At 43.6% G+C, this 15,692-nt stretch overlaps 1 protein-coding gene across 1 annotated transcript in view; it reads right to left on the minus strand.

Moving 5' to 3' along the window:
- LOC129624674 (ATP-binding cassette sub-family C member 4-like) overlaps positions 1-9,509 on the minus strand; it is a 160,010-nt gene extending 150,501 nt beyond the window's left edge. Inside the window, 3 exon segments of the mRNA XM_055542836.1 lie at positions 1,153-1,273; positions 1,818-1,928; positions 9,316-9,509. Coding sequence (XP_055398811.1) covers positions 1,153-1,273; positions 1,818-1,928; positions 9,316-9,383 — 300 coding nt within the window. The 5' untranslated portion in view covers positions 9,384-9,509.
- Between the last annotated feature and the right edge of the window lie 6,183 nt (positions 9,510-15,692).

A 15,692-nucleotide genomic window follows, 5' to 3' on the forward strand; every position in this document is an offset into this window, starting at 1 on the left:
TCTGTTCCACAGGAACAGGATGATCCTTTCTTAGAAAGCATTTATCAGATGTGACCTGGAAAAGTCAACAATTACTTGCTGAGCACCTGTAAAATGTCTTACATTATTCTGGACTCGACTCCAAGTTTGAGTGAGTAATAGTTGCTCAGTCGTGTCCAACTCTTTGCGATCCCCTGAACTGGAGCATGCTGGGATCCTCTGTTCATGGAATTCTTCAGGAAAAAATACTGGAGTGGATCGCCATTTCCTTCTCCAGGGTATCTTCCTGACCCAGGGACTGAACATGGATCTCCTGCATTGCAGGCAGATTCTTCTGAGCACCAGGGAAGCTTACTATTAAGAGACATTTCTAAGTATAAGGGCAGGTCAATTTAAAAAAGTATCAGAAGATATGTGTTTGTTTGACTTTATCTTACAATCTATAGGCAATACATTAGAATATGTAATGAATCCATACACCTTTTCCAAAGGAATACCCAAGACAGAAGCAGCAATAAAGTTATAAATGACAGTCATCAATCAGATGAAATAATTATGATGAAGCTTGTCTCTCTCAAAGAGATGGGGACTGGGCAAGTGGTCAGGAAAGAAATATAATGTGCTTTTAACTTTGTATGAAAAATAATGTTCAGTTCCATGTTGCTGAACTTGGTTCTGTTGTTGCCACATAAATCCTCTACTTCAAATTACTGTCTGAATACTTTATTAAAACTCTGCTTCTGGCTTTTGTTTTGGAATCTGTTACATTTGTTGCCATCTTCTCATCTCTGACCTCTGAAGTTTACTTCTTCCAAACCATAGGACACATATTCCCTGAGGCTGTAAGATATTCTTTTGGTCCAGGATCACTCAGCATTTATACTGAGCACCAAGAACATCCTAACATGGTATAAAATATCTTTCCTTTCCGGTGCTATCTTTCCATTACACTATGTTTTAATCATTAAAAGAAAAATAGTAATCCCCAGAGGTCAAGTCTTTTAAGCACCTGTCTGTTCTAAAGAGAAATGCAACCACTGATCTACATCATGATTCCTAGATGAGATTTACTCTTGGACCTTAAACCACTATCCTCTCCCTGCCTCAGTCCATCCATCTGAGGACTGACCCACGTACACTGAAATGCAAAGCACTGTATGGAAAAGCTTTTACCTCAAGAAATGTTAACATTCCCAAAACTAAGTAGGATTTCCCATAGCACTTTACGATTGCTTTCGTTAAAGAAGGCTCCCGCGCATCTTTCTGGGCTCTCAACACTTCTTGATCCCAGTACCTACAAAGAGAGACAAAGCACTGTGAGGAACAGCCCTGCCACAGGAAAAACGGGAGGGACAGAGCAGAGGACAAGCCTTCACTACAGGGCGCTCCGTGGCTGCCCATAGATGCTGGCTAACTGCTCGCAGGGCTCCCGAAAGATGAGCGGTGCAGACACTGAAGCACCAGGAAAAGCACCAGACCAGGTCTTCAGAGAAAAGTCCCAGATTCTAGAAATAAGTTCCTGCTAAGCTTTGCTGAAGTCACAGGTCATGAGCAGCTCAGAAGGGCAGACACTGTCCTCCAGGGACCCCACCTCTTGGGACAGAGCTAGGTCTCCAGGGCCATGGCTGTGGGCTCCCTCCACGTCCACTCACACGGGGAACACAGGCTCCCCCAACCTCCAAAGTGGGCTAAGCCTGGGGTCAGTGTGAAGGGCTGAGGGTTCAGTGTCAGGGAAAGAGGCTCAGAAGACCCCAGAGGAAGGCAAAACTCTGGCCACACCTTTAGCCACACGTGGAAATTCTCACTCTCCCTCCCTTCTCCCTCCTGCCTGTGCTCACCCTTGCAGCTCTTCTCCGAGGTGCTGGGAGCGATCTTCTGGAAGCACTGAGTACATGTCATTTGCTTCTAATTTCCGTTTGTGACCAATTTTAAACAAGGGGTTTAGCCACCTGTTAAAAATTAAAAGGAAAGTGACATATATCCAAATTACACATCTCTGTCTAATTATTATCCTACATTCATGGATACTGTTTTTAAAAAAAAAAAAAACTACATTTTAAATATACAAAGAGGTAGGGAGAAAATTAGACATATGCTTACAAACATATAAACACACATATTAGGGTGTCGGTAAGTCACTCTGGTGGAGAAGGCAATGGCACCCCACTCTAGTACTCTTGCCTGGAAAATCCCATGGACGGAGGAGCCTAGAAGACTGCAGTCCATGGGGTCGCTGAGGGCTGGACATGACTGAGCGACTTCACTTTCACTTTTCACTTTCATGCATTGGAGAAGGAAATGTTGCTTTGTATCTCTGTCTTCTAAAATAAACTTTGCATGTGTGTTTCTGAGTTCCCAGAATTCATTCTTTGGCTCTGTGAATAGAACTCAGGTTTCACGTTTCATTATCACTTCCTGGCAGATTAATTTCTTTTCAAATGTAACACGAGACTTTCATAAGGGCTGAAATTTTACTGACTGTGGGGTCTGCCCGGAGAAGGCAATGACACCCCACTCCAGTACTCTTGCCTGGAGAATCCCATGGACAGAGGAGCCTGGTAGGCTGCAGTCCATGGGGTCGCTAGGAGTCGGACACGACTGAGTGACTTCACTTTCACTTTTCACTTTCATGCATTGGAGAAGGAAATGGCAACCCACTCCAGTGTTCTTGCCTGGAGAATCCCAGGGACGGGGGAGCCTGGTGGGCTGCTCTCTATGGGGTCGCACAGAGTCGGACACGACTGAAGCGACTTAGCAGCAGCAGCAGCAGTGGGGTCTGCCACCTTCAGTCTCGGTCAGGGAATAAATATACCCCCTATACTTCCAGGAAACTCCACTAACAGCTGACGACATCACCAACCTACAGTTCAGTTCCTTTACGCCCAGGCTTCTGCCCAGGGATATCAAGGTTACACCCATTGCCACCCCACCCCAGCAAAGGTGTATGTGTTAGTCAAATCACTGTTTTCTTGGGGCCCAACCAATCTTTCTGACAAGCCCTCCACCTCCAGGCATGGCTGACTCTAGATACAGACCATGCCCAAGGGCTCTGGGAACAGGATCATACCAGACCTGGAGGGGTCTGGTCTATGGAGGCAGTATCCTGGATGGAAGGGCACCACCGTTAGTCTAAACATGACTCAAGAAAACCCAAAGACAGTGTGCCCCTGAGGGGCCCCAAGGCCCCTGGGGCGAGGACCACCCATGTTGGGCCATCAACTGTCTCCAAGAGAACTCTACTAGTGGATACTGGGCTATATAAGGCACACAATCCGATCCAGGTCACATTCAGATTTTAATTACACTCATCCCACCTCCCATCTAAATGGAGCCATTCATCTAGTCAGGAGGGAGCTGGACTGGACTGGTAATGGAAGGAGTTGTCGCCCTTGTAGCATCCTTGGTGAGCCTAGCACGAGAAGCAATTTATAAAGCCAAAATTATTTTAAAAAAAAGCACCCGAACATTGGCCTGGGCAACTAAAGAACCCAGCTCTAACTTTAGAAAGATGACATCTTCTCTGGGCTTCTGGTCCGCATGACATTTGACCACTGCATAGCTCCTGTTTACTTGCTGGCTGATCAAGGAGGAGTTTGTGCCCTTGCAACTATTTCCTGTTGTTTCTATGTTAACATGAGTGGTCAAATAGATGCAACCTGACTGTTAGAGAAGGCTGCTTGCAGACAGAGAAGGACGAATACCATATGATATCGCTTATATGTGGAATGTAAGTAAAGGCTATAAATGAACTCTTTAAAAAATAGACTTAGAGTCACAGATGTAGGGAAAAAAAAAATCTATGGTTACCAGGGGGTGAGAGGAGGGATAAATTGGGACACTGGAATTGACATATACACACTATAACATATAAAACATATAACTAAGTAGGACCTACTTGTACAGCACAGAGAACTCTATTCTACACTCTGCAATGGCCTACATAGGAAAATAATATAAAAAAGAGTGTGTATATATGTGTACATGCATATGTATAACAGATTCACCTTGCTGTACAGCAGAAAGTAACACAACATTGGAAATCTACTGTACTCCAATAAAAATTCAATGAGTACACTGCCCAAAGCAATTTATAGATTCAATGCAATCCCTATCAAGCTACCTACAGTATTCTTCACAGAGCTAGAACAAATAATTTCCCAATTTGTACGGAAATACAAAAAACCTCGAATAGCCGAAGCTATCTTGAGAAAGAAGAATGGAACTGGAGGAATCAACCTACCTGACTTCAGGATCTATTACAAAGCCACAGTCATCAAGACAGTATGGTACTGGCACAAAGACAGAAATATAGATCAATGGAACAAAATAGAAAGCCCAGAGGTAAATCCACACACATATGGACACCTTATCTTTGACAAAGGAGGCAAGAATATATAATGGATTAAAGACAATCTCTTTAACAAGTAGTGCTGGGAAAACTGGTCAACCACTTGTAAAAGAATGAAACTAGAACACTTTCTAACACCATACACAAAAATAAACTCAAAATGGATTAAAGATTTCAAGGTAAGACCAGAAACTATAAAACTCCTAGAGGAGAACATAGGCAAAACACTCTCCGACATACATCACAGCAGGATCCTCTATGACCCACCTCCCAGAATATTGGAAATAAAAGCAAAAATAAACAAATGGGACCTAATTAAACTTAAAAGCTTCTGCACAACAAAGGAAACTATTAGCAAGGTGAAAAGGCAACCTTCAGAATGGGAGAAAATAATAGCAAATGAAGCAACTGACAAACAACTAATCTCAAAAATATATAAGCAACTCCTACAGCTCAACTCCAGAAAAATAAATGACCCAATCAAAAAATGGGCCAAAGAACTAAATAGACATTTCTCCAAAGAAGACATACAGATGGCTAACAAACACATGAAAAGATGCTCAACATCACTCATTATCAGAGAAATGCAAATCAAAACCACTATGAGGTATCATTTCACGCCAGTCAGAATGGCTGCAATCCAAAAGTCTACAAGCAATAAATGCTGGAGAGGGTGTGGAGAAAAGGGAACCCTCTTACACTGTTGGTGGGAATGCAAACTAGTACAGCCACTATGCAGAACAGTGTGGAGATTCCTTAAAAAACTGGAAATAGAACTGCCTTATGATCCAGCAATCCCACTGCTGGGCATACACACTGAGGAAACCAGAAGGGAAAGAGACACATGTACCCCAGTGTTCATCGCAGCACTGTTTATAATAGCCAGGACATGGAAGCAACCTAGATGTCCATCAGCAGATGAATGGATAAGAAAACTATGGTACATATACACAATGGAGTATTACTCAGCCATTAAAAAGAATACATTTGAATCAGTTCTAATGAGGTGGATGAAACTGGAGCCTATTATACAGAGTGAAGTAAGCCAGAAAGAAAAACACCAATACAGTATACTAATGCATATATATGGAATTTAGAAAGATGGTAACAATAACCCTGTGTACGAGACAGCAAAAGAGACACTGATGTATAGAACAGTCTTATGGACTCTGCGGGAGAGGGAGAGGGTGGGAAGATTTGGGAGAATGGCATTGAAACATGTAAAATATCATGTATGAAATGAGTAGCCAGTCCAGGTTCGATGCACGATACTGGATGCTTCGGGCTGGTGCACTGGGATGACCCAGAGGGATGGTGTGGGGAGGGAGGAGGGAGGAGGGTTCAGGATGGGGAGCACATGTATACCTGTGGCGGATTCATTTCGATATTTGGCAAAACTAATACAATATTGTAAAGTTAAAAATAAAATAAAATTAAAAAAAAAATAATAATAAATAAAGTAAAATTAAAAAATAAAAATAAAAAAAAAATAAAATCCAGTAAATGAAAGGGAAAAAAAAAAAAAACAAGCCAGACATTACCTTCTAAAACCTGATATATTTTTAATGTTTTACAGCAGTATGATAATTTGTATTTTCATGTATTTTAAACAAATAATATTAAAATATATTAAACAAAGTTAAAAAATAAAAAAATAAAATATATCTGTAAAACAAAACAAACAAAAAAAAATTCAATGAAGAGAAAGTCACTTGATCAAATACTCAGAACAAGAAGGGCCCTGACTGAGCAAACTTGAGACATTATCAAAAGGGCAATCTCAGCTTCCTGGGTTTCTGCCATTCTTAGGACCCCTTACAATTATTCTCCTTCTCCTGCTCTTTGTTCTGTGTATCCCCAACTGCATCATTAGTTTTATCTGGTCTTTACCCGGGTGTGAGAAATTGGGATTTCAGGCAGGTGACAATCATATTTATTTTAGCTATCCACTCTAGTATTCTTGCCTGGAGAATCCCATGGAGAGAAGAGCCTGGTAGGCTACAGTCCATGGGGTCACAAAGAGTTGGACACAACTGAGTGACTAACTCTTTCACTTGCACTTCCTGCTTTTGTCTGAGTCTCCAGCTCAAAGGAGGAAGTTACAGAGAAAAATAAAAACTGGTTAGAACTGCTGCTGCTGCTAAGTCACTTCAGTCGTGTCCGACTCTGTGTGACCCCATAGATGGCAGACCACCAGGTTCCCCGATCCCTGGGATTCTCCAGGCAAGAACACTGGAGTGGGTTGCCATTTCCTTCTCCAATGCATGAAAGTGAAAAGTGAAAGTGAAGTCGCTCAGTCATGTCCGACTCTTAGCGACCCCATGGACTGCAGCCTACCAGGCTCCTCCACCCATGGAGTTCTCCAGGCAAGAACACTGGAGTGGGTTGTCATTGCCTTCTCTGGTTAGAACTAGCTAGGCCCAAAATTAGAGAAGGAAATGGCAACCCACTGCAGTACTCTTGCCTGGGGAATTCCACAGACAGTGGACCTGTGGGCTACATTCCATGGGATGGCAAAGAGTTGGCCACAACTGTGTGACTAACTTTCACTTTCAGGCCCCAAATGGGGAAAAACTTAACCTCCCCTAGACCCTGAGCCTCATTTATGTATTCGCTGTAATGTATTTGTATGCTAAATGGCATAGTCACCTGTGCCGTGACAGCTGACAATGGTCATGACAACAACCCACACAAGGACTAGAAATGAGTGTTGCCTCATTTTGGACCTCATTCAGGTTCAAATCACACCCTTGTTCTCAGATTAGTCATGAATATTCCTCCCTCGCTTGATTCAATTTCCTTGTTTTTACCTTGACCCAAATTGTGTTGAGAAGTTGATTTTTAAACTAAGCTCTCGCTTCTCCATTCTTTGATCATTGAATAAAATTTGTGCTGTTCCAGTCTCACCATCAATTTTGTTATTGGCCGTGGGAATCTGAGTGGAAAAGCAACCTCTTCAGCCAAGATAAGGAATCTTAGCCTGGGCTCAGAGCCCAGCACAAGGCGGGACAGCAATTTGGTGACATCAGTTACATATACAAGGAACACCGTCTTCAGAGCCAGACTGCTTGACTTGGGATCCTGCTCCATTACTTACTGGCTGTGTGGCGGTAAGCAACTTACTCAACCTCTCTGCTTCAGTGCCTTCAAGTATAAAATAAGAGGTAATAGTGCCTTTCCCTCCAGCAGGAAAACTGGAAATGGGTGCCTACCCAAATCAATGAAAAGTCCTCAACTTTCCATTTCCAGGCACACACATTTTGAAAATTCACAAACAGAAGGTGTTTGGAAAGTTCCTTGCCCTGCCTGAAGTTAAGAATTTTTTCCTACTTTATTATTATTTACAGTAACCACACCCATATTCCTTCTTCTAGGCTCCTCTTTCCTTAAGGGCCACCAAATGGCCAAGAGATGAAGCTACACACACTAAATACACCACCATCAAAACAAGCATAGGAGCTCCCAATCCCTGGAGATCCCCCAGGCTGTCCCATAAAAGAAGGAAATACTAGAAACTTGGGAAATATAAATGGGTTAGGGTCCAGAAATAAAACAACTAGAAATCATCCAATTGTGATTAAAGCCCAAAGGTGCAGGACCACATAGTTAGTGGCCCCAGCTACCACATGGAACACTTCAGTTAAGAGCTGCAACTCTCTGAGCTGTTTTTCATCTGTGTGTTTCCTCTGGGCTCAGGGACCCTTCAGTGTTTTAAGAACCAAATGATTCCTGGGCAGGACCACCTGCATCAAGACCATGCACTGCTTCTCTGAAGTCTAGAGATTGGGAAAGACCTCACAGGCTTCAGGGACCCTATCCCCAGAGTGATCCTCAAAGGTGGAAGTGGAGATATCCACACTAAGGAAAGGGGCTGATCAAATAAATCCTCCAGTCCTGACTGTGTGTCCCAGGCAAAAGCAAAATGTGTTCAAGAATAGTGTTCCCAATCATTAAATAAAAAACCTTTCATTTTTTTTACCCACGTGAAATTTGCCACAACTAGGAACCAGGTCATACAGTGAGAGCCACACAGGGAGAAAGGGAGAGGGAAAGAAATACATGGTCATAGACATGGGGGCAGAGGGAACCCAGTGGAGCTGGAACACATGGTCACACAGGGCATGTGGGAAAAGGTGGGGACATTACTGAAAGATGGCAAAGAAAGTGGAGCACTGAAGAACTGATGCCTTTGAACTGTGGTGCTGGAGAAGATTTCTGAGCGTCCCTTGGACAGCAAGGAGATCAAACCAGTCAATCTTAAAGGAAATCAACCCTGATTATTCTTTGGAAGGACTGATGCTGAAGCTGAAACTCCAGTATTTTGGTCATCTGATGCAAACAGATGACTCACTGGAAAAGGGCCTGATGCTGGGAAAGATTAAGGGCAAGAGAAGAGGGTGTCAGAGAGTGAGATATATAGATGACATCACAGGTGCAATGGACATGAACTTGGGCAAACTCCGGAGATGGTGAGGGACAGAGACCGGCAGTGCTGCCATCACGGGGTTGCAAGGAGTTGGACAGGACTGAACGACTGAACAACAACGGTCCAGGGCACTAATTAGATAAAGGAAGCTGTTCATAAGCTGCTTGCTTGGGGCTGGGGACGGGGTAGGAGGTGGAGGTATGCCGCTTCAGTTCAGAACTGCGAATTCCTGAGCAGTTCAGGGGAATCCTGTAAGAGTGGAGGCGGGGTGTTCAGTGCATTTTCCCTCTGGGCTGTGATTCCCCCTAGGCAGCCTTCCAGCTTCCTGTTTTCTGGCTCTGGAGGGGCTGCCAGCGGCAAGGCACGGAGACTCTGTATCTCCGCCACCAGGTCACCGGGTCGCCTCCCCACCCCTGCTCCCCATTTCCTTGCCCAGTCGTGCTCCGCCTTCCCAGGGTGCAGCGGGTGCAGGACAGCATTGGGAGGGTCCACACTTGTTTCCGAATAGCCGGGCAGCGGAGGGCGCCGTGACTACCGTGTATCACGGCCGAGGAGCGCTCACCAGAAGAACAGGCGCGAGCAGAGGTTCGCTTTCTGCAGCGGGTTGGGCTTCGGGTACAGCAGCGGCATCGTGCAGGCGGGGGCGGGTGTGGAGCGGCGCAGCGCTGCTCTGGCCGCGGTGAGGCTCCCGCTGCTCCTGGAGGCGACCGCGGGGATGTTGGAGACCAGTCCGCCTTCGGGGTCTGCTGGGCGGGCCCGGAGAACCACAGGTTTCCGGGAATGGAGCACCCACCGCCCGCCAGGTCTCCGCCTCCCGGGACTGCGCAACCTCCAGGGTCGCCTCCGGGTCACCGGTTCTGCGCTGCTGTCAAGGCTCTGGGAGAAGTAGGGCCGTGTGGGGGGCTGCAGGACGAAGAGGCCGTCAGACCAAAGCTTCCAGGAGCCTCAAGCAAGTGGGAGGCAAGGCCACCGGCTCTTCGATGGAGGAGGGTAGGCGGACCGGACAGCACAAATAAACCAGCTCCAAGGATCCCACCTGGCTGCAAACTCCGCTGAAACTCCCGTTCTGAGCCCAGGGGCTCACCCAGAAGGCGAAGAGGGGAGGCTCAGGCTCTGTCCTCCTCTGCTGCTCCGAAGCTCCCCATGGGCTGCAAGGAAAGCCTGGAGAAAGCTGGCAGAAGGCATGATCAGCCCATGTGAGATGTCCTGTGGCATCTCACACGTTGCATTGTGAGGGAACCTCTGTGAGCTTTTTGCTGCCCTCTTATATTGGGAAAGGTGAGTCTAGGGGGAGAGAAACTGCCTCCTAATTTCTTTCATCATGCTTTCAAAACAGTTAAGTAACAGTGACATATGTCACAAAATACATTTCTGGGGACCTTACCTCAGTTTCAACTCTAACAATGTCCTGTTCAGGAAGGTATTATCCCTATCCTACAGATGAGAAAGATGAGGCTCAAGGATAGCCTTTGTCCAAGGTCTTGGACCCAAGTTTGGGGTTCAGCATGGTTGTCTCACTGGTACATGGACAGTGTGTGTGAAAAGTGCCTAGAATATGCTGTGTGAATGAATGAATGACTGCAGGACTGAATGAACAAAATCTTGGGCTCCAATTCAGAAGAGTTTAGTTACCAGCTCAACAGTTTCTCTTCACTTCTACTCTAAATGAAGAAATATCAAAATTTTTGTACCTACAACAAGATCACCATATTATTCTTTAATAATTTCTCATATACCTTGGCTAAGATTGGTGTTATTAATGACGGCTTTTAGCTTCAGTTATGCAAGATGAAAAGGTAAGTTCCAGAAAACTGGTGTACAGCAACGTGATAATATTGTTGTGTACCTTTAATTTGCTTAAAGAGTAGTAGTTCTCAACATAAAAAAGAAAAATGGAAAAAGTATGAAGTAATGGACATGTTGATTGGCTTGGTTATGATAGCTTACAGTGAATGGCATCAAATTTGTGATCTCCGAAGCAGAAGATTTAGCTTTGGGACCAGGGACCAGGCTTGATCACTCAAGAGCTTTTGTGTAGCAGAGTTTCATTAAATTGTGAAAAGGGACAGAGAAATCTTCTGACATAGACATCAGAAGGGGGACGGGGGCGGGGGATGGAGAGCGCCCCCACTAGGTAGTCTTATCAAGGCCTTATATATTTTAGTAGACCCACTCCCACAACATACATTGGAAGATGACAGGATTAGTCAGAAGGTTCTCAAGAAGGACAAACATGTCCTGGAGCAAGCTACAATGTTATATTGACTACCACAAAGCTATGTAGGAAAAAATAGTTTGTATTTTTCTCCTTGAGAGCCCCAGACCCCTTTCTTCTTCTTTAGGGCTCCAGACCCCTTTCTCTTCCTCGGGGACCCTGGACTTCTTAGCAACCTACCTAGGAATTGACTCTTTCAGTTGTGATGAATATTTCACAGTGTATATATAAATGAAGTCAACATGTTGAACATCTAAATATATATACTGTTTGTCAATTATCCCTTAATGCCAGAGGGGAGATTGATTTTAAAGAAATCTTTAATGTATTCAGACTTTTTTTTTATGAGTCAAACATATAAGAATGGCAAGGTGTTGATAATTTTGTATTGATGGGCATGATGAGAATTTATTACACTATTTTCTTGATATTTCATGCATGTTTGAAATTTTCTGTTGCAAAAAAGAAGAATGATTAGAGCTGAAAATTTTAATTTTTCAATTACCTACCTTTCTTGTGTTAGCTTTCTCTCAGATAACGCAATCCACAAGGTATGGTACCAGACTTGTCCTGATTTACAGTTCTCTTTTAGATTCCCTATATTTTCCAGTGCTATAAACACTCAGCAACTAGTTCTACTCCAAAGATGAAGGAATTGGTTGCTACAGTTGGAAGTCTGTCAGACTGCCCCAGACTGTTCCATCCGGTCCCCACAACTATCTCAGGACCATAATTAGCCATCTCCAAACTGACAAATACATTCAGTCCCTTTAGTTTCTGCTGTCTTTTTATTTTTTATTTTTTAACTAAGATCTTTTGAAACTTCTTAGTATCCTCTTCTGGACATAAAATCCTTGAATGTGATCTAATTCATGAAAAGAAATCATCCTCACATTTCAGAACTTTGTTACTAGTAATGAATTACTTCTGTCACTCCCCACTGGCTCTCAGATATACTTGCATTATGATACTCTTACAGAGAGTTCTGGTATAAAAACGTAAACAAAACTCCTTATTTTCTGCCAATATATTCTATTTGATCTTCCTTTAAGATGTTATAATAATAATGGAACCTTGAGTTATTTTGCTTTCAGTTCATCAGAAACACTAGTCTATTACTGACTGAGTTGCCCAAAAACTGTTGAGAGTTGATAAAGATGTCCTCGGAAAATAATATACCTAAAAAATTGAAATTCCTATTTTCATTAGGCTCACAATCTAGAAAAAGAATAGGTAAAAAGGAAATTTCAGCAAAAGAATAAAAAATAATAAAATAACACAAACACATTCATTCTTACCCTGATAAATTAAGGATGTTTCGTGATGCTGCTGGTGCTGATTGTGTCACACATTTCATACTTCAAATGTTTTTCAGCGAAATAAAGAAGTCTAATAATCATAACAATAACAACAACAAAAAAAAAAACAAAAAACAGAAAAACCAGAACACCCCAACCTAATGAAGGCCAAGTCTAATAGGCACTGTAGTATAATATTGGCAAAATATAAATTAGAATAGTTTTCTCATAAAATAATCTAACAATGTTTATTTTTAAGAGCCTTAAAAATGTTCATGCTTTGTGACTCAATAAGATTTCCACTTTGAAGATGAAGAAGATAAAAAGTCAGCTATAAACAGCTACTTACGTACAACTACTCAAACAGTAAATAATCTGCCTGCAATGCAGGAGACCAGGATTCAATACCTGGATTGGGAAGGTCCCGCGGAGAAGGAAATGGCAACCCATTCCAGGAAGTACTCTTGCCTGGAGAATTCCATGGACAGAGGAAACTAGCAGGGTATAGTTCATGGGATCACAGAGTCGGACATGACTGAGTGACTAACTCTCACTTTTGTGTTTCTCAGAGAGCAGTTCTTGTTATAATATTAGAATTGAGAAACATCCTAACTTCTAAGTTCAGAAATAGCAAAGTGATTGAATAAACCATGAATCACTTTTACAGAAATGCTTTAGATTTCCCTGGTGGTAGAGTGGATAAGAATCCACGTGCTAATGCAGGGGATACAGGTTCAACCCTTGATCCAGGAAGATCCCACATGCCACCAAGGGGCAACTAAGCCCAAGCACCACAACTACTGAAGCCTGTGTGCTTAGAGCCCATGCTCCGCAACAAGAGAAGTCACTGCAATGAAAAGCCTGTTCAGTTCAGTTTAGTCGCTCAGTCGTATCCGACTTTTTGCAACCTCATGGACTGCAACATGCCAGGCTTCCCTGTCCATCACCAACTCCCAGAGCTTACTCAAACTCACGACCATTGACTCGGTGATGCCATCCAACCATCTTATCCACTGTTCCCTTTCTCCTCCCACCTTCAATCTTTCCGAGCATCAGGGTCTTTTCCAATGAGTCAGTTCTTCACATCAGGTGGCCAAAGTATTGGAGTTGCAGCTTCAGCATCAGTCCTTTCAGTGAATATTCAGGACTGACTTTCTTTAGGATTGACTGGTTTGATCTCCTTGCAATCCTGGGGATTCTGTAGAGTTTTCTCCAACACCGCAGTTTAAAAGCATCAGTTCTTTGGGGTTCAGCTTTCTTTACGGTCCAATTCTCACATCCATACATGACTACTGGAAAAACCACAGCTTTGACTAGACAGACCTTTGTTGGCAGAGTAATGTCTCTGCTTTTTAATATGCTGTCTAGGTTGGTCTTAGCTTCCCTGGTAGCTCAGATGGTAAAGCATCTGCCTACAATGCCTGGAGAAGGAAATGGCAACCCACTCCAGTATTCTTGCCTGGAGAATTCCATGGACAGAGGAGCCTGGTAGGCTATCTATGGGATCGCAAAGAGTTGGACATGACTGAGCGACTTCACTTCACTTCACTTCTAGGTTGGTCAGAGCTTTTCTACCAAGGAGCAAGCATCTCTTTATTTCATGGCTGCAGTCAACATCTGCAGTGATTTTGTAACCTAAGAAAATAAAGTCTGTCAGTGTTTCCTTTGTTTCCTTATCTATTTGCCATGAAGTGATGGGACAGGATGTCATGATCTTTTTTTTGAATGTTGAACTTTAAGCTAGCTTTTTCACTCTCCCCTTTCACTTTCATCAAAATGCTCCTTAGTTTCTCTTCGCTTTCTGCCATAAGGGTGGTATCATCTGCATATTTGATGTGTTTGATATTTCTCCAGGCAATCTTGATTCCAACCTGTGCATCATCCATCTCAGCATTTCACATGATGTACTCTGCATATAAGTTAAATAAGCAGTGTGACAATATACAGCCTTGACAGACTCCTTTCCCAATTTGAAGCTAGTCCTTGGTTCCATGTCCAGTTCTAACTCTTGCTTCTTGACCTGCATACAGACAAGAGACAAGTCAGGAGGTCTGGTATTCCCATCTCTTAAAGAATTTTAAATAGTATCTTGTAATCCACGAAGTCAAAGGCTTTGGCATAGTCAAGAAAGCAGAAGTCGATGTTTTGCTGGTATTCTCTTGATTTTTCTTTGATCCAACAGATGTTGGCAATTTGGTCACTGGTTCCTCTGCCTTTTTAAAATCCAGCTTGAACCTCTGTAAGTTCTCAGTTCATGTACTGTTGAAGCCTAGCTTGGAGAATTTCGAGAATTACTTTGCTTAGTGAGGCCCCAGAGAAGCCTTCTGATGGCTGCAGCTCCAGCGTGCATCTGACTGCAGCCCCATGAGGGACCCTGAGCCAGGTCACCCAGCCAAGTTGCTCCCGGATTACTGACCCTCAGAAATTCTGCAAGATTTGGAGTATCCAGGAATCTCCGCAGAGTTGTGAGTCTGCAGTGGCCTGCTGCTGAGTTAGGGGCACTGAATGCAACATTGTGTCCACAAATCCTTTTGAAGGAGGTCTCCATTATCTTCATTACCCCCACCATAGTTTGGCCTTAGGCCAAACAACAGAGAGAGAACACAGCCCCGCCCATCAAAAGAAAATTGTATTAAAGATTTACTGAGCATTGCCACCCATCAGAACAAGACTCAGTTTCCCTTGCACTCAATTTCTCTCATCGGGAAGCTTCCATAAGCCTCTTATCCTTATCTATCAGAGGCCAGACAGAAGGAAAACCACAATCACAGAAAACTAACCACACTGATCACATGGATCACAGCCTTGTCTAACTCAATGAAACTATGAGCCATGCCATGTAGGGCCACCCAAGATGGATGGGTCATGGTGGAGAGTTCTCCCAAAACATGGTCCACTGGAGAAGGGAATGGCAAACCACTTCAGTATTCTTGCCTTGGGAACCCCATGAATAGTATGAATAGCTCATGTTCCACAACAAACAGTAGCCCCCACTCACCACAACTGGAGAAAACCCAGGCAGCAACAGCAAAAATGGTATTGAAAGCTTTGAACAACGACCAAAATGGGAAAAGATCTTTAAAAAGCTGGATGCTGAGAGTGTACTGATAAAAGCAACAAAGAAGTTGTGAGGTATTCTGGCAAAGAAGCTGTTAGACTCTGCCTGCCATTCCCATTCCTTCATTTCTCTTTCATGGCAAAACGTGTTGTGTATCACCTGTCAACTCAGAATCAGCCCACTGTATATTGACTTACCGGAGAAGGCAATGGCACCCCACTCCAGTACTTTTGCCTGGAAAATCCCATGGACGGAGGAGCCTGGTAGGCTGCAGTCCATGAGGTTGCTAGAGTCAGACACGACTGAGCGACTTCACTTTCACTGTTCACTTTCATGCACTGGAGAAGGAAATGGCAACCCACTCCAGT

The sequence above is a fragment of the Bubalus kerabau genome, chromosome 12 (genome assembly GCF_029407905.1).
Source record: "Bubalus kerabau isolate K-KA32 ecotype Philippines breed swamp buffalo chromosome 12, PCC_UOA_SB_1v2, whole genome shotgun sequence".
NCBI classification, from domain to species: domain Eukaryota; kingdom Metazoa; phylum Chordata; class Mammalia; order Artiodactyla; family Bovidae; genus Bubalus; species Bubalus kerabau.